Source organism: Vulpes lagopus, chromosome 4, assembly GCF_018345385.1.
Source record: "Vulpes lagopus strain Blue_001 chromosome 4, ASM1834538v1, whole genome shotgun sequence".
NCBI lineage: Eukaryota > Metazoa > Chordata > Mammalia > Carnivora > Canidae > Vulpes > Vulpes lagopus.
The window spans coordinates 36,207,967-36,226,507 of NC_054827.1; the positions used below are offsets into that span (position 1 = coordinate 36,207,967).

General features: G+C 39.4%; 1 protein-coding gene across 6 annotated transcripts; it reads left to right on the forward strand.

Moving 5' to 3' along the window:
- Window positions 1-3,711: 3,711 nt before the first annotated feature.
- Window positions 3,712-16,721, forward strand: VDAC3 (voltage dependent anion channel 3). 6 transcript variants are annotated; one of them, XM_041753411.1, is made up of 10 exons: window positions 3,713-3,935; window positions 6,338-6,406; window positions 7,105-7,154; window positions 8,122-8,124; window positions 10,251-10,403; window positions 11,224-11,276; window positions 13,190-13,417; window positions 14,724-14,874; window positions 15,696-15,753; window positions 16,191-16,721. In XM_041753411.1, the coding sequence occupies exons 2-10, from the start codon at window positions 6,340-6,342 to the stop codon at window positions 16,280-16,282; spliced, it is 855 nt and encodes a 284-aa protein (XP_041609345.1). In that variant the 5' UTR covers window positions 3,713-3,935; window positions 6,338-6,339; the 3' UTR covers window positions 16,283-16,721. The 6 variants fall into 6 exon arrangements, with proteins under 6 accessions (XP_041609348.1, XP_041609347.1, XP_041609345.1 ...); XM_041753410.1 differs by having other exon boundaries at window positions 3,713-3,930; XM_041753412.1 differs by lacking the exon at window positions 3,713-3,935 and adding an exon at window positions 4,012-4,236.
- The last annotated feature ends 1,820 nt before the right edge of the window (window positions 16,722-18,541 follow it).

The window sequence follows — 18,541 nt, forward strand, 5'->3', positions numbered from 1 at the left end:
CCTTGCGCCCTCTTATGGTCAAGAGTGATGTGCGCGCTCAGAAAGCCCCCTGTCAATTCCCGTACTCCATTCCAGAGGCATTTCCCAGTTTTTGGTGGAAATTCCTCATGGAGCAGTACTCCCCTTCTCATAAACCTCCGTACTTCTCCACCTTATGAAAGTGACCTTAGCTATTCTAATTATAGCCAAAAAGCACATTTCCAAATAAAAAAATTTTGCAAAATACAAAAAAAAAAAATAAAGAAAAAACGTCACATATATTTTGACCCAGCAGAGACAGTCACTACCAAATTTTTATAAATTCTCTCAATTTCTTTCTATGCAGCTACATATACACACATACATATAGCGTTTATTTAATATACAATATAGTTAATCTATTACCCGCTCCAGAACTCACAGTAGTTAACTAGCATTACTAATGTCTACACCTCTCCACGTGCACCTCTCCTAGCCAGTCTCCCTGTCTGCCTCCCAGCACTGATGTTGATGGTTATCATTCCACTACTTCTTCTTAAAATAAAATTACAACACAACTTGGGATTACATTGTTTTTACTTTTGCTTACTCCCCTTTTTTGCTGAACCTCTTCCTCAGATCATCAAATGTTAATCAGAACAGCGGGCTGTATCATAACCCAGAATGTGAATGTATTATAGTTCATTTAATGAATCCTCTAAATGTTGATTATTTAGATTGTTTTTACATTTTTGCTATTCTAAATCATTCAAGTTGTTTAAGAGACGTCTTTGGACACATCTATGATTGTTTCCTCGAGATGAGCCCCTAGACATGGAATTTCGTGTATTGACGGCTTTGATCACTCTCTCCCTCTGTGCTGGAAGCCTGAGCCATTCTGAGACATCATTTCCTTGGAGTAGCCTTCAGCCTCCTCCCCTGGCTCACTGAGGCCCTCTCACCACTGGGTCCTCCTGTGCTCTGCAGCCTCTGTGTAGAACTAGGCCGAGGGATGAAGTTTGCACCTCCTCCTCTTCAAAGATGCCTTCAGCAGCTCAGTAACTAGGGAATCTTCACTCCTCATCAGAATTTTGAAGTCCTTGAAAATAAACAAGTGATCCCTTTTGCCTTAATAAAAATAAACAGGGAATGAAATAATACTGCTGGCTTCAGAATATTTTTTACATTTAGCATAATTGAGCTACTAAATCTTCACAGTGGGGCCTCTGCCCTCAGTTTTTCATTTCTAAGAGTAAAACTATTATTAACCTTCAGAGATTCTTCTATCAATAAGGAAGCTGAGGCAGATTATCAGGCTGTCTTGACTAGAGCAAGTGACTTGTGCTGGGAAACTGCTCTTGATGTGACATGGGCCTCTGGACCCAGAAGCACTGACACATGGGGCTGTTTCCTCTGACATCATCAGCTCTGAGCATGGTGCCCTGCACAGAGCAAGAACTTAGCAAATGTCTCACAAATGAAGGAATTTAAAATCCCTTGCTCTGAAATCCTGTTTCTAGAGATTTTATAGAATAATGTCACGTTACTAGCATTTGGATTGAAAAGGTCCCAAGGGTTTAGAACCCAGTGTGAGTAGGGGAATGGAAACTCGCTGTAGTTTCAAGGTGGTCAAGGTCAGGGTTTTGCTATGGACATTGAGCATGAACCTGGATCCAGCTGAGTTGACAGGGCCAGAGGGACATGAAGCAAAGGAAGGTTTTCTGCCGTGGCAGCTGTTTTCCTAACACTTTCTTTCATCACCTTCCTGACAAAGTCTCTCTGCATGACCCAGGCCTGGTATTGTCAGGTCCTTTCAGAAGAAAGATCTTTGAATAACAGAAGCTGGGGGAAGAAATGTTGCCAAATTCCCATTCCAGTGCTCTTTATAATAGTCTTTAATGGCCTGCTGTATTTGAGGAAGGTCAAATGGCCTGCCAAAGTACAGGGTGAAGTGTGGCTCTAATATATGTATGTGTGCATAGATGTATATATATGTGTGTGTGTGTGTATACAATATCTGTATAACTGTTAAACTCTTAGAGCATATTTATTTTCATGTTACTAACTAATGAACATTTTCTATATGCCAGGTAGATTGTTATGTGCTAAAGAGACATTATTTTGTTTACTATCCACTCAATCCTCTGAAGTAGATACTATTTATTTATATTTCACAGAGGGAGAGACTGAGGCATGGTGAGGGTAAGTTGCTTGCCTAAGACCAAAGTCTTGGCAGATCTGGGATAGAAACTCAGCCTCTTTGGATTCTCAAGCTCATTTTATTTAGCCTACTAAGTTATACTGCTTTGTTTATGATATTTATCATATTCTGCTTTATTTGGCAGGTATTGTCCAAGTCCTACATTATGAGTCCTTTGGGAACATTCACCTTACTCATCTCTTATTAGCCTGAAATGCCTTAAACACACCAGGCAAATAATGATATCTGCCTATTGATTCAAGAAGCAACTTGTAGACTGAACGTCAATAACTCTGTGGGGCTTTTTTCTCCCCAACTTTTTATTTTGAAAAATTTAAAACTTGCAGGAAAGTTTCAGGAATAATGTAACGAACAACTATGTATCTTCACCAACTGTTAGTGTTTTGTACATGGTATGTTTTTGTCTTTTTTTTTTCCTTAACCATTTGAGAGTTAGTTGCAGATACATCCTCTTTCACTCCTAAGTACTTAAGCATACCTCTCCTACAAAGAAGGCCATTTCTGCATCACCAAGATACAATTATCAACACCAGAAAATCATACATTGTTGCAATACTAATACTAATATAATAAAGTCAAATTTTCTCAATTATGCCAATAATGTTTCTCAACAGCGGTTTCTTGTTTTTCTGACCCAGGGTTCAGTTTAGGGTCACATTGCTTTGTGGTGCCAAAACTTTCCTTTGTCTCTTTTAATCTAGAACAATTCATTAGCCTTTTTCTTAATCTTTCATGACACTTACATTTTAGAAGAGACCTAGGGGTTGTTTCACAAAATGTTCATCAATTTGGATTTGTCTGATTGTTTCCTCATGAATAGAGATGCATCTTTCGTAAGAATATGACCTTTGTGTCCTCTGCATCACGTAGAGGAGCACATGACGTGGGTCTGTACCATCCCTGGTGATGTTAAGTTTGACACTTGGGTAAGGATGACTCTTTGATGGGAAGGTACTCTTCTACTTTATAAGGAATCTGTGGGCTGGTACTTTGGAACTGTAGGACTATCTTCAAATGTCTAGCATCTATTGATAATTTTCGCCTGAAATCGGTGGATCTATATATCTATATTTCTATAATTTCTTCTATATTTATTCGTTGGTATTGTCCTCTAAAGAAGAGTTTTCTCTGCTCCATCTCCTAAATCTATTGCTACCTGTGTGATCCCGAATAGCACGTCATTCACCTCTGGGAACCCACGTTTACTCATCCTGAAGATGGGATGACCTAAGGGCACATTCCTGAACTGTAGTGGGTCGGGAACGAAGTTCCCTTAAAGATCTGCTGGGCACCGGAACGAATAGGTCTGACGTGCTACGCCACAGCATCCATCAGCTGCGTCCCGGGTCCTCTCCCTCCAGCCTCACCCGCGGCCCCTCCCATAGCAACAGTAACTAGTAAGCTCCGGGCGTTCTCGCGAGAGGAGCCCCTCCAGGCACGAGGGTGCGGTCCGTAGGCCTCTCCGCCCACGTCAAGCCCCGCCCCCGCCCCCGCCCCCTGCTGGCTGGGCCGTCCCGCGCACGCGCGCACTCCGAGCCAGGCAGTTGGGTTCGCTCCAGCTGTTCCCGTCCGCACTGAGACCCGCGGCGCGCGACCCCGGCGCGACTCTACGGCGCAAACGTCGTGCGCGGGGGGCGGGTAGGGGCGCGCAGGCGCCGCGGGGGCAGTGAGGCCGCGCAGGCGCGGACGGCGTTGGTTTGAAGACCTTCAGCGTTGCCCTGGCGGAGCGGAGACAGGCCCTCTAGTTGGAGGTGAGGTGAGCCGGGGCAGGGGCCGGGCGGCGGGGGCCGCGCCGAGCCGCGGTGGGTGGCGGTCGACCCCTGAGCGGGGGTCCCGCGGGAGGCGGGCCTAACGGAGGGCTCGGCAGGGTGAGAGCAGCGTAACGGGGCGCGGGCCCGAGGGGGGGGGCGCGGACGACACGGGACCCTGCTCTCCTGGCACCTCCGGGGATGGAGCCGCGGCGCCGGCGTGGGGGCAGCGCTCGGGGCGCCCGCCCGCGGCCGCTCCCTTCCTGAGGCCCCACTGGACTGTCCTGCTAGGCGTCGGGCCAGAAGGAGGTTGGTTTCGAGGGAAGTTGGACCCTCGAACCCCAAACCCCCCCTCCCCCCGCCCCCAGCTTCCTCTCTGGAATTGTCCAGTATCGGGGAGCTCCTAGCACTCCTTGCCGCCGAGGGGAGGAAGCTGTAGGTGCACCTGAAAAAGGCGAGGCGAGGGACAAAGGGGGCCTTGACTGTCAAGTTAGTAACTGTGTCAAGCAGTATTAACCCAATTAACGCTCCCCCTTCGCCCTCGCATCTGAAGCCACCTCGGACGTCTTGCATGCCAACAAACAAGTGCATTTGTAGAGCCCACAGAAATGTATGATGAAAGCTTTACTCTCGAGTGACCTGAAGTCTCTGGTCGTCTTTAGTTTTTGCTTGATCATACCAGCAGTGCATTACCCATCAGAACCATGGGCCTGAGAAAGGAAGCTTGAACTAGGCAGAATTGAGATCAGGTAGTAAACTCAACCGGCTGCACTTTCGCAGTGTCTAGCAGTGGTTTTGAAAAATAAAGCAGAATGCTAAAAGACTTAGTAGATGGATGTTTCTGAACATTTAAGTATATCTTTTCTCTTGTCAGCAGATGAAAACCCAAACCGTGAAGGCTGAACGTTTCTCTTGGAATATAGTGTTCCTGCATTTTTATACTAACCTCCCCACATTGAGACTTCTGGCAGAATTTCAGCAGATACCAGCATTGGTTGAAATAATAAACAGTAATATCAAATTGCAATTGGCAGTGTGTAAATAGTCTAGAATTGATCATTTGAATGTAGGGAATTAAATTGTAAAATAATGGCCCTGGAAGTGAACTCTGACACCCTATGGCTTAGAACAGTTTTATTGTGGTATGAGTCGACGTTTATACTGTCTTTCACCTCTACTCTACTCTTTTCTCTTTATATATATATATTTTTATATTATACGCTGCCCTCTTAACGTATGTCTGTCGTATTTGATAGGTTTACACTAAGGAACAAATTTTAAATGAGTTTACAGTTAAAAAGTGCATCATAAGCGTGTGTTGTTTCAGATATTATGGTATAGGCAGAAACTTAGTAGAAGGCCAGGTTAAGAGCCAGGCTAAATAGAAGTAGGTGCTAGTTTGATGGTCTGGATAGTTCAGGCATAGTTATTGCATGGGCTAGCTGGTGCTCTGGGTTTTTCTGGTATATTAATTGGCTAATGTGACTGCTTGAGATGGTTCTATAGTTGGTTAGACATGGCCATTGAAGCCGCTGCAGGAAGAGATTTCCCATTATACAAAGAGGGCAGAAGAGTGGTATGTTTATTCATGCTGTTAGAGCTCCTGAGAACTTTAATGTGAGGACCATATCAGCAGTAGAAAAACTGTGTGAATACCAAGTAGGCAAGAATGAAAAGTGAGGGGAATCCCTGGGTGGCTCAGTGGTTTAGCACCTGCCTTCCACGCAGGGCATGATCCTGGAGTCCTGGGATCGAGTCCCACATCAGGCTCCCTGCATGGAGCCTGCTTCTCCCTCTGCCTGTGTCTCTACCTCTCTCTGTCTCTCATGAATAAATAAATAAAATCTTAAAAAAAAAAAAAGAATGAAAAGTGAAGGCACCTCTGGGTTTTGAAGGCTTTAACTTTAGAGTATACACCAATTTTTGGTAAGCAGAATTACTGCAGGTAGAATTTATCCTGTGTGTGGTTAATGGGTAAGATTATATAATTTTATTTTATTTTTAAAAGATTTTATTTATTTATTCATGAGAGACACAGAGAGGCAGAGACACAGGCAGAGGGAGAAGCAGGCTCCATGCAGGGAGCCTGATGTGGGACTCGATCCCGGGACTCCAGGAGCACGCCGTGGCCAAAGGTAGGCGCTAAACCCCTGAGCCACCCAGGCTGCCCAGAAATTTCTTTTCTTTGAAATGTATTCAGAAAGATGATCTCTGAATCTCGTGAAAAAAAACCCTTTTATTATCCAGTGTTCTGGAAAGTTCTTTGTAAAGAAACAGAATGCCTTCTAACTTTGCTTGCATTAGGGTATAAAGGATGCAAAGGAAAACTGTCTACCTCTTCTTACTGAACTAAATACTGGGACTGTGGGTAAATATTAAATGGCTGTTTTTATTCCTTTGTCTTTATAAGAGATGTGTAACACACCGACTTACTGTGACCTAGGAAAGGCTGCCAAGGATGTCTTCAATAAAGGATATGGTAAGTATGCTATTGTACATTTCCAATTTTGGTAGGGTTAGTCTTGAATGCTTACTATATGTAGATGCTGTGCTAGTATAATGAGGTTAATGTTAATCTACTTCACAAGATTTAAGGGGATAACTGTCAACAGGTTATTAGAATTGACTCTTTAGAGGTAGAATGCCTTACAAGCATTAAAAGCAATTATATACATACATACATACATAATATACATATTTAATGTTATCTCTAAGATGAAGCAATATAAATCTGTAGTACTTACGTCTCCTCTGGCTAGCCCTGGAGACAGTTAAAGTGGGTGGTACGTTTTTTCCTCCTCCAAATAATGACAGTATTTTCATGAAACACAACTTTAGACTTCTTTGGAGTAAAATATTCTTGATCCTGAATGGTCATCTTTTAGTTTTTAAAATTTAATTTTTGTGTTATATACATTTGAATTTTCTTATTAACTGTATAATTACTTAAGTTTATAGTTATATAAGCATGTTTTCTGATAATTTTTGTTCTTTGAGAGCTTAAAAATTATACTTATTTCATTATAATTCAGTTTTTAATGGAACTCTTACCTAATCAGGATACTCTGTAATTTCCATATGGAAGATAGTGTGCTATCCGAACTGCTTTCATAATCTCTAAGTTGGAAAAACTGGAGTGAATGTCACATTTTGTGCATTGTTTTTATTTTTATCTAGGATTCGGCATGGTCAAAATAGACCTGAGAACCAAGTCTTGTAGTGGAGTGGTGAGTACCCAATATATTTTTAAGAGATGTAGCATAATTAACTTAAAGGAACCTGTTAAAATTGTTTTGTCTAGTTATGTGAGTCAGTGTACATTTGGCACTATGCTATCTTCCCTAGCTTTGTCATACTCTTAGATTTCAGTGAGCCTCTTCCTGTTAGCCCTAGACAATGCAGTTAAATTTTGGTGGAGAACCTTGTGTCTTTCATAAAAGAATATACTGAGTCTTACTCTCAGGATATATAAAATATACATATATTTTTGACCAGGATATATCTTTATGCTTTCATGAATACATATATGGTTACTAAAAACTTTAGTTCTGTTATAATGGGTTCATGTAAGTTTTATTGCCCTTACAAAAAACAAATTAATTTTAGTCTCTATCCCTTCAGCATTGGTCAAAACAAATGTAGAAATAAAAATACATGTAAAAGATCAATCTACAGTTTTTATTGATATTCATAATGTCTTTTTTATTGAAAGTTAAGAATATAGTAAAGGATATAAGCATATTTTGAAAGTATCATTAACCAGGACTTTTATTCACTAAATCTGGCAGATAGAGTAACTTTACATTCACCTCATTCTCTTATTTCTACTCATTGGGAGCATATCTTTTTGGTATCTACCTATCCAAACCAATGCAAATTTTATTTCCAGATATAATAATTTAATTAGAAGGTCTAAAGGAATGTGGAAATTCGTATGATACTTTGTCTTTGTTTCATATGCCACGTAATCCTGGTTTGTCACTATCATTTTTTCCTGGGTTTTCTAATGGTAAATAAACATATATGCAGCTACCTACTAGGGTGGGCATATTGTTATATGTTCTGTTAAAATAGAAAAATTATACTAACTTTCAATAGGGTTTCAGAATTTGTTCAAGTTAGGTTTGTGTTGCAAAAATCGACTAAAATTTTATCTCCCTTCCATGCTGCTGTGGTGTGGGGCTATTCATTCAGATGGTAAGAAAAACAGAGCATATTTGTGTGCGTCTTTTTATGGCTGCTTTTGGTCTCTGGTATTAACTTAGGATAAATTTCATACATTGCTCCAGGCACTTAGATTGCACTTAATATTTTTACCATATGCCATCTATTTAACATATTTATGGTGGTTTTGTTGCTTACTAGCATTCATTGTAAAGCTGTAGATGTTATATGCATGTTATAAATGTATTTTGCACTGTTTGAGCTAATGATGAAATTAGAGGAAAAACTGAAGCAATTGTGAGCTAGTTCTAATTTTTTATTATTTTATTTTTTGAAGATTTTATTTATTCATGAGAGACAGAGAGAGAGAGAGAGCGAGAGAGAGGCGGAGACATAGGCAGGGGGAGAAGCAAACTCCATGCAGGGAGCCCAATGTGGGACTCGATCCTGGGACTCCAGGATCACACCCTGGGCTGAAGGCAGGCGCTAAACTGCTGAGCCACCCAGGCATCCCTGATTTTTTAACTTAGAGAATATTCTGGGCTTCTCTTTTAAGCTTTATACCTCTGGTATTTTAGACTTTTGTAAGAGCTTCAAAGTAAGAAATGATGGTAACAAGGAAAAAGTGTAGACTAAATACACTTTTACCTTAATTTTGTGTGTGAAATTTTCCTGACACTAAAATTGAGGTTTATCTATGTTATACTTCCAAGTTTATGAGAGGTGTATGTAAAAAATAAAACACTGGATAGTTTGATCTACTAAAAGAAAGCAATGCTCTCATTAAATAATTGTGTGGACTGTTAAACACGGCTAGCATTCTGTCATTTTGTACTGAGGCCTTGCCCTAAAATGTGCAGCATGATACTCTCTTGGAAAACTTCTTGCATGGTGTTGATAAACAGATCATAGTTTCCCAGTTGTTTCATCAGCCTGTAGAACTAGAGGTAGGGAGCAGGCTCTTTGGTAAAGGGAGGGTTCATATTGCGGGCAGTGAAACAGAATTGCTTAGGCCTGGCAGCACTTAATGACTTTTGGCAGTGTTCTAGAAATGTTCCCTAAAAACGGGGCCAATCAGAAGGTTTTTTTCCTTGACAGTTCATAGATTGTCAGTGACAGGTGTTGACTGTTTGCTTCCTTTTAGAGGGAGATCTGTTTCCTATTGCTCATTGTCATATGACTGAAGGGACACCTACCTATGAAGGAGGATATATTTTAAGGTGTTCATAGTAACTATTTGATAGAAAGCACTTTAAAAGGTAGATGGGGAGAAGGGAGAAAGGGGCAAGTTATAACATTCCATTTTGTTGTGAAAAATGGGTACATAGTTCCAAATATTGTGTATACCTAAAGTTCTACAGACAGTTTTGTGGACCAAAGCAATAAAGTTTTCATGACAGTGTAACTGTACTTAATGCAGTTGAACTGCACACTTAAAAATTGTAAATTTTATGTTAGGTGTATTTTACCACAATAAAAATAAAAAAAATTTTTTTTGATGCACTGAAGTTTTATTAAAAGAGGATAGGGCAAAAAAAAAAAAAAAAAAAAAAAAAAAAAGAGGATAGGGCTGGGTGACTTAATTGGTTAAGTGTCTGCCTTAGGCTCAGGTCATGATCCCTGAGTTCTGGGTGCCCACATTGGGCACCTGCTCACCAAGGAGTCTGCTTCTCTCCCTCTCTCTCCCCGCTTCAAATAAATAAAATCTTAAAATTAAAAAAAAAAAAAAAAAAGAGGGTAACGTAGTCCTTTCTAATGTTTGGGGATTTTAAATATCTTAAAATTAACTAATAGTTTGAAAGATATGATAGAGAATGAATAATCTTTTTCAGGTCATGAAAGTAAAATGTTTAAGATTCAATATTTTTGTGTTTTTAGTACAGGCATTTATTTTAAGTAAAGATATTTCTCTTTTAAAGGAGAGAATTTAAGATTCCCATTTTAGTAAGAGAGTACATGGAACCAGAAGTATCCATGAGAGAGATGGAATAATGGAAAGATTTGAAACTGGTTAAACTTTAGAAAGGAGAAAGCAGGAAATAGGTTGTGGTAAAAAGTAAACTGAATTGGTTTCTGATGGCATTGAACATTACTTTCTGAAATGAGTATTTTCTATTTGATGAGGTGATTTTAAAGTCAATATTTTTCTTGCTTTTCAGGAATTTTCTACTTCTGGTCATGCTTACACTGATACAGGGAAAGCGTCAGGCAACCTAGAGACCAAATATAAGGTCTGTAACTATGGACTTACTTTCACCCAGAAATGGAACACAGACAATACTCTTGGAACAGAAATCTCTTTGGAGAATAAGGTAAGAGAAAGCATTAGAAGTTATGTGTGGGTTAAATTTATCTTGCAGATAAAATTATCTGTAAACCCCAACTACAATGTGAATGAGATCTTAGAACCTCTATAGTAGCCATAGTTTTTCTCTGCATGTGGCCTTCTTGATATGTCTTACATTTCTAGAAAGTAAAGCTTTATGAGTCCATGATTATCACCTTATATCTTTGTTCTGACCAGTTCTGCTTGTTAACTGAGCCTTTCCTAGGGAATCCAAGCTGTTTACAGTGAAGTAGTTTGATTTTAGTTTGTAATCGTTGCAAAACTGGCTCCATAGGAAAATGTTTCTAAATTCTATAATGTCTTCAAAGGGAAAAATGATCAGCAGGGATTTGTGAAGTATTTGCTATGTACAGGGCACTGTTTTTTTGAGGCATGTCTACATGCACATTACCATAGATAGATAATATATATGTGTAGCTGAATAAATTCCTTTGGTTGGCTTGTTAAATGTCAGGTTATCTCATTACAGTAATTTCAAGAGAATATCAAGATTACTTGGTTGTATTGGAATTTTATTGTTTTTTACTGTAATTAATATTATTGGCTGTGATAGAATTTGACCTACACATTTAAACCTGGTTTTTGGTGAGAGAGTCTGATGAAACCTGGGATAAGGGAGGATAAAGATGTAATTTAGTAAGTAACTTAATATTTGACTTTCTTTAATGACCCCCCCTTTTTTTTTGTTGTTGTTAGGCAGTTAGAAAAAACTTTAGAATTGTTTTTTTTTGGGGTCAAAAAAATAGAAAATTATTAACTGTTTATTTTAAATCTTTGTTTTTCAGTTGGCTGAAGGGTTGAAACTGACTCTTGATACCATATTTGTACCGAACACAGGGTAATTATCCAAACCCCATTTTCTGAAATGTTTTTGTTGCTTGTAGGGATAGAGAGCTTTAGACTAGGGAATTGCAAATAAAAACTTAGGTGCAGGGAGAACTTAGGAGGTTGCTGTTAGGAATACCGGAGACCTTGTATATGTAGTAAAGAGAAAGGAGGACTCCTTGAAGCAGGTTAAACTTTTGATTTGAAAATTGAACAGATGAACAAAAATATGAAGCTAGTCCATGGACAGCCCGGGTGGCTCAGCGGTTTAGTGCCACCTTTAGCCCAGGGCGTGATTTAGTGCCACTGTTAGCCCAGGGCGTGATTCTGGAGACCTGGGATCAAGTCCCATGTCGGGCTCCCTGTGTGGAGACTGCTTCTTCCTCTGCCTGTGTCTCTGCCTCTCTCTCTCTCTCTTTGTTTTTTATGAATAAATAAATAAAATCTTAAAAAAAAAAAAAGCTAGTCCAAAGAGGCATGTAAAAGGAAAAGTTTAGGAGCTAGAAAGGTTTGAGACTAGATATTTCTTTTTCTTTTCCTAAGATTTTATTTTTAAGTAATCTCTATATCCATTGTGGTGTTCAAACTCACAACCCTGAGACCAAGAGTCACACACTCTGAGCCAGCCAGGGGTCCCAAGACTAGGTATTTCTTATTCTTAAACTGTTCTTACATGGTTGTGGTATTTTGCTGAGAAGTTAATTTCATAAGAAAACAGCGTAATCTCTTGACTGTGGGACACTATAAGCAGTAGTTCTGCTACTGATGTGTTTTCTTAGCCTTTAAAAATCCCCCAACCTCTCTGTTTCAGTTTCTTCATCTAAAAAAAGGAGATCATGTTGTTTCTTATCTGCCTCACACGGGCAGTGCTAGAAAAAGGCAAAGTGGAATTTTTCTTCAGCTGTGTGTGTCATTCTTGCCACACACTTAGTTTTCTTCCAGACAAATATTCTCAGAAGAACCCTAATTAAATAGGACAAGGATTATTAAGAACCAATTTCATGTTCTCAGTATTGTCCTTGAAAAGTGTACACTTGTCTTCCATTCATCTAATGTCCAGGGGGAAAACACCCTAAAGAAAATAAATACGTTTACTAAAGGACTGTATCCTTTAAAAAAAATTCTCTTCTCTTCATGATAGATTAATAACTTAGAAGTGCAGTGTGTCAGGTGTTAACGTTTTGTAGCATTTGGGCATTTAAAAACATTTAAAGAAATTTGGAGGACATTTGAGTGACTCAGTGGTTGAGCATCTGACTTTGGCTCAGGTTGTGATCCCAAGGTCCTGGGATTGAGTCCTGTATTGGGCTCCCCACAGGGAGCCTGCTTCTCCCTCTGCCTATGTCTCTGCCTCTCTCACTATGTCTTTCATGAATAAAGAAATAAAATCTTTAAAACTTTTTTGGGTTCTCATGAATACGTACATATTCAGATTATTAATTTGGCACTGAAGTACACTCCTTTTTATACTTTTGTCATGCTGTCATGATATTAATCATGTCATTTGAACCTGTCATTTGAACTATAGTGAAGAATAGGCAAAAAATAGTATATGCATTTTTTTTTTTTTTTTAGATTTTCTTTATAAGGGAGAGCATGAGACAGAGTACCAGCAGTGGGGGAGGGCCCGGGAGAGAGGGAGAAGCAGACTCCCCACTGAGCAGGGAGCCCAACATGAGGCTTGGTCTCAGGACTCCGGGATCATGACCTGAGCTGATGGCAGACGCTTAACTGACCGAACTACGCAGGCCCCAGAATATGCATTTCTAATCCTAATAATGTTATATGTGTAGAGCTGTCATTTGAAACTTTATGTATGCCATCTACCAAAATAATATTCACATTGGGAGAGAGGGAATCTTAAGAGATTTCTGGACAGTAGTAGAAACTCGTGTTGTTTTCATTGTGTTGTTTTATTTCTTACAGAAAGAAGAGTGGAAAATTGAAGGCTTCCTATAAACGAGATTGTTTCAGTGTTGGCAGTAATGTTGATATAGATTTTTCTGGACCAACCATCTATGGATGGGCTGTGTTAGCCTTTGAGGGTTGGCTTGCTGGCTATCAGATGAGTTTTGACACAGCCAAATCCAAACTGTCACAGAATAATTTCGCCCTGGGTTACAAGGCTGCAGACTTCCAGCTGCACACTCATGTGTGAGTGTTTATAATTCATTCCTCCTTTAGTACTAGTGCAGTTGCCCAAAAAGATGGTAGCTATTAGCATGTTGGTAGCTATTAGCAGGTTAGAAATGATGGTACTTGCATTTAATATGTTTTGGTGGACATCCAGACTCACTGTACTATTTTCCTAGTTAGCAAAACATTGCCAGAGGTTAGTGCACTTGGGGCATTGTACTGTGCTACTGGTAGTTACTGGCCTCTCAGCCTGTACCCCAAACTTTAGGAAGGCCTAGAATCTGTACAAGAACCTCTGGGAGGGAAAGAGCCTGGGCATAGGTTACTTCCTGATAAAAGGGATCCTTTGGAGATATTTCTGCTTCCTCTGGTGCCTCAGTCAGTTTGGCAGTATCTGGAAGCAGGTCTGGATCATGAAGATAAACCACCTAATTGATCTGAACATCCCCAGTAATTCTGTGGAGGTTTTCAGGTACCCTTGGTTGAAACCTAACCACCCATGTTGCATTCAGAAGAAGCAAAAGTCCTCAAAGCAATCCTGGATTCAGTTCTGTAGGCTGCATCCTATTGGTTAACTGTATTTGAACTGTTAAATTGTATTTTATGTCTTGACCTACTGGGCACTGTTACTATACCAGGAAGAAAAAGCACAGGGTGAACTATGTGTTTTTGAAGTGTTAGAGATTGCTCTTCACTAGATATTCCAGTTCACTATGATGTGTGAAATAAAGTCAAGCAGTGGTATAGACAGTGGCATTAAAATTGATGAAACAGGATGATCAGGAAAACCATGAAAATTCAAGGACTAAGTTCTGGGATGCTTTTAAGCAATAACGTAGGCACTTCTCTAGAGCAGGACACCCTAGGTATTGTGGGGTAGTGCTTTCTGACTCTAGGGTTGTTTAAAATGAAATCCAGAATTGGATTTATTCCTGTACTTGTACTGCTGGGTTTTTTTGTTTTGCAGAATCTTTATTTATCTTTACTTCTAGGTTTCTAAATTCTCTGAGCATCTCAAAGACATATAGATCATATTTACCTGAGGCATACCATTGATGCCCTTTGTGCATAATTATGTCTAAGAGATTTACATTATGGAAGAACTGAGTACATGAATCACATGTTAACTACATTTTAATTAGCTACTAATAAATTACATAACTGGATGTAATTCCTTGTTTGGTAGTCATTTATACTAGAAGTTTGTTGAAATAGGTAGTTGCAAAATGAGATTCTTGTCTAGACAGTCTTAGAATTTGGTTTCCATATCATAAGAATTGCACAAACTAGATATTTATGACTTTTTCTTATATTATGAAAATAGGAATGATGGCACTGAATTTGGAGGGTCTATCTACCAGAAGGTTAATGAGAAGATTGAAACATCAATAAACCTTGCTTGGACAGCCGGCAGTAACAATACCCGTTTTGGCATCGCTGCTAAATACAAGCTGGATTGTAGAACTTCTCTATCTGTAAGATTGGATCTACTCTTAGGGTTTCAGCTAAGTTGTAAATGAATGTTGTGATTTGGTTGTTGTGTGCATGTTCTTTATTAACTTTAGTGAGCTGGTCATTGTGTAGTGAAATATTATACCTCAAGTCCGAGAATGTGAATTCTAATTCTAGTTCCTCTTCTATTTGGCTGTTGACCTTCTGGAGTCATTTTATCTTTTTGGCCTCAGAATTTGCTTATCTGTAAATCCATGGGATTTGATTACTATTCCTGTTGCTGTTAGTAATTCTTATTAATAATGACACTAATTGAGCTCTTAAATTTCAGGTACTGTGCTAAGGGCTTAATGTGTAATATCTCATTTAATCCTCCCAACTACTCCATGTGGTGAGTAGTATCCTCATGCCCATTTTATGGATGAGGGAACTGAGACTTGGAGAGGTCAGGTAACTTGCCCAAAGTCACAAAATAAGTGGCAGTGTCAAAATTTGAATCCAGATCTTCTCTCACTAAGAATTCATGTTCTAACCGCTGTCAGAAGTTGTAAACTGGCATCTCAAAGAGATTAGTTCACCAGGGGTGTTTGGCTGCACAGTATTTTAAAAACTTTGTTTGAGGCCTTTAAGCATGCATTTTTGAGTACTCTGCTATCCGTATCAGTCCTCTTAACTGAAGAGACTTACCTTTGTGTTCATTAAATTTGCAGTTTTAGTAGTTCTAGATTGGCCTGAAGTTGCTTTAGTTTTGGAAAGCTGATGCATGAAATAGTGGTTGTACTGAACTTACATATTATGAAATTGATTTTTTTCTAACTATTTCTATTTCCTCTCCTACTCTTAGGCTAAAGTAAACAATGCCAGCCTGATTGGACTGGGTTATACTCAGACTCTTCGACCAGGTGAGTAAAGGAATTAATAACAATGGGCATGGGTAGGAGGTGATGGAGGAATACTGAAAATAACCTATAAAACCTACAGTCAGCTGCAGGTCGATTCAGACCATTTACAGTTGGTTAAAGCAAAGCAGATCAGGTGCTTTTGCTTAAAAAGTATTTATATGTTTCTAACTATAATTTGGTCACTCTGGCTAGTAAGTTTATTTGGTCACTCATTATTCTTAACCCTGAACTCCAAATGGAAGTTTGCTGTGATTATGCTTTGCTCATTGCAGATCAGATGATTCTAGATAACCCTGTGTTGACTTAGTCGTACCTGAACGCTTGTAACTCTTATACTCCGCTGTAATCCATGCCCTTGACTCTATCCATTGTTTCTTGAAAATGAAGATAGGATTGTAATACTTGTTATGAGTAACATTGTGGTGTCTTCTTCCTAGGAGTCAAACTGACCCTATCAGCTTTAATCGACGGAAAGAACTTCAATGCAGGAGGTCACAAGGTTGGGTTGGGATTTGAACTAGAAGCTTAATGTGGTTTTGAGTAAAGCATCCGATTTGTCCCCGGAGGTGAAGAGAACCCACTATGTTTTGGCCTTAAAATTCTTCTGTGAAATTTCAAAAGTGTGAACTTTTTATTCTTCCAAAGAATTGTAATCCTCCCCACAATGAAGTCTAGAGATCGCAAGTCCATCCTGAGGGAGGTACTTGAAGGCATGCCTGGAAGTTGTCATGTTTGTGCCACATTTCAGTTGAGTTCCGCAGTGTTATTTTAAATGTGTTCCTCAGCGACAATGTAGTGTCACGTTACAAAGGAAATGACCCAACCCTCCAGTTTGTACATCACGTCCTGCATGTCCCACACCACTTTTTCATGACCTTTTAATAATATATTGGTCTCTGTGCTGTAGTGGATATCTTTGGTTTTGCATCAGAGTAAAATAAAATAAACCCATCACATTTGGAACATAATCGCTTATCTGATTTGCTAGTGGTGGTTTTCTTACACTTGGCATGATCGGTTTTGTTTTGAAAAATACTCGTAGGTGATGAGTGGGATCTAAAATGGTATGTCTGAAATACCTGTGCTAAAAAAAAAAATACCTGTGCCCGTCCCTTCCTCTCTTGTCATTCTGACTGCTCTTCTGCTCTCAGGCCGTGGAGTGAAACAATGAGTTTTGCTCCACTGGGCAGAAGCACATTTGGGTGCTTGCTCTGTGGTAGAGCAGGATCATGCGGGTAGTTGTGCAAGTGGCTGAGAGTGTGTGTGTGTGGGGGGTAAGTGGGCAGAAAGATGGGCAAAGGGAAGAGTATAATTGGGGAAATACTGTGGGAAAAGATTGGTAGGAGGAGGCCAGTGCTGGAGGAGGCCCAGCTGTGGCTCCCCTCAGGACCTCGGGAAAGTGCTTTCGAGTACTGGGATCTAGAGAAAAGATAACTAAAGAATGGAGATACTAGCTTAGAAAAGAAATGAGTAGGCTGTAATACCTTCAGGGCTTACTGGTAAACATCTTCCTTTCTAAAAGTAGAATTCTTTGAAATCTTCGTCTAAAAACAATATATGCTGGTTGCAGCAAATTCAGTCGTACATTAAAAAAAGTGAGTGAAAATTCCCATTTCTCTCTCCAGTCCTCCTTTCTGCCACCTCTAGCAGTTTGATGTATATCCTTGCAGAGATTTTTCAGTGTCTTTAGAGATTACATAAGTATCTTTTTATATATAGAATGTGAAAAAGCACATCTTGTTTTGTTATATATTTTTATTTATTAAAGATTTTAAGTAATTTCTATACCCAACATGAGGTTTGAACTTAAAACCCCAAGATCAAGAGTCGCATGCTCCAACTGCCTGAGCCAGCCAGGCACCCTGCAATGTATGTTTAAATTTAACATATCAGGGTCGTCTTTCTGTTTGTTCATATAGATCTGCCTCACCTTTTTTATTCTACTTGACTATAAATGTGATATTAACTTTCTCCTTTCTACTGTATTGAATTTTTTGCTTTATAAACAATGCTGCATTGATTATCTTTGTCATCTTCTGTAAATATTTCCATAGCAGCACTGCCCAGTAGATCTTTCTTTAATGATGAAAATGATCTGTCTTTATTGTGTCATATGGTAGCCAGTAGACACATGTGGCTGTTGAGCACTTGAAATGTAACTAGGTCAGTGGAAAAACTCAAAAAAAAATTTTTTTTAAGTAATCTCTGCACCCAGCATAGGCTTGAACTCAGAACCCCAAGATCAAGAGTCACATGCTCTATCGACTGAGACAGGAAGAACTCCACTTTTAAGAAATTTTATTTAAGTTCAGTGGTTTCATAGGTAGAGTCAGTGATTCATCTGTCTTGTATAACACCCAGTGCTTATTATATCACGTGCCCTCCTTCATGTCCGTCACCCAGGAGCAACCCTCAGTTGGTTTTCTATAATTAAGAGTTTCTTGTGGTGTGTCTCCCTCTCTGATTTTGTCTTTGTTTTATTTTTTCCTTCCCTTCCCCTATGATCCTCTTTTGTTTCTTAAATTCCACATGAGTGAGATCATATAATTGTCTTTTTCTGACTGACTTATTTCACTTAACATAATATCCTCTAGTTCCATCCATGTCATTGGATGGCAAGATTTTTTTGATGGCCGAGTAATATTCCATTCTATCTATAAACCATATCTTCTTTATCCATTCATCTGTTGAAGGACATCTGGGCTCTTCCCACAGTTTGGCCATTGTGGACATTGCTGCTGTGAACATTGGGGTGCAGGTACCCCTTCGGATCACTACATCTGTATCT

Bases quoted from the DNA above. Each gene is read 5' to 3' on its own strand.
- VDAC3 (XM_041753411.1), top strand. From the start codon at position 6,340: ATGTGTAACACACCGACTTACTGTGACCTAGGAAAGGCTGCCAAGGAT. The intron at 6,407-7,104 runs GTAAGTATGCTA...ATTTTTATCTAG, and splicing joins TGTCTTCAATAAAGGATATG to GATTCGGCATGGTCAAAATA. The intron at 10,404-11,223 runs GTAAGAGAAAGC...TTTGTTTTTCAG, and splicing joins AAATCTCTTTGGAGAATAAG to TTGGCTGAAGGGTTGAAACT.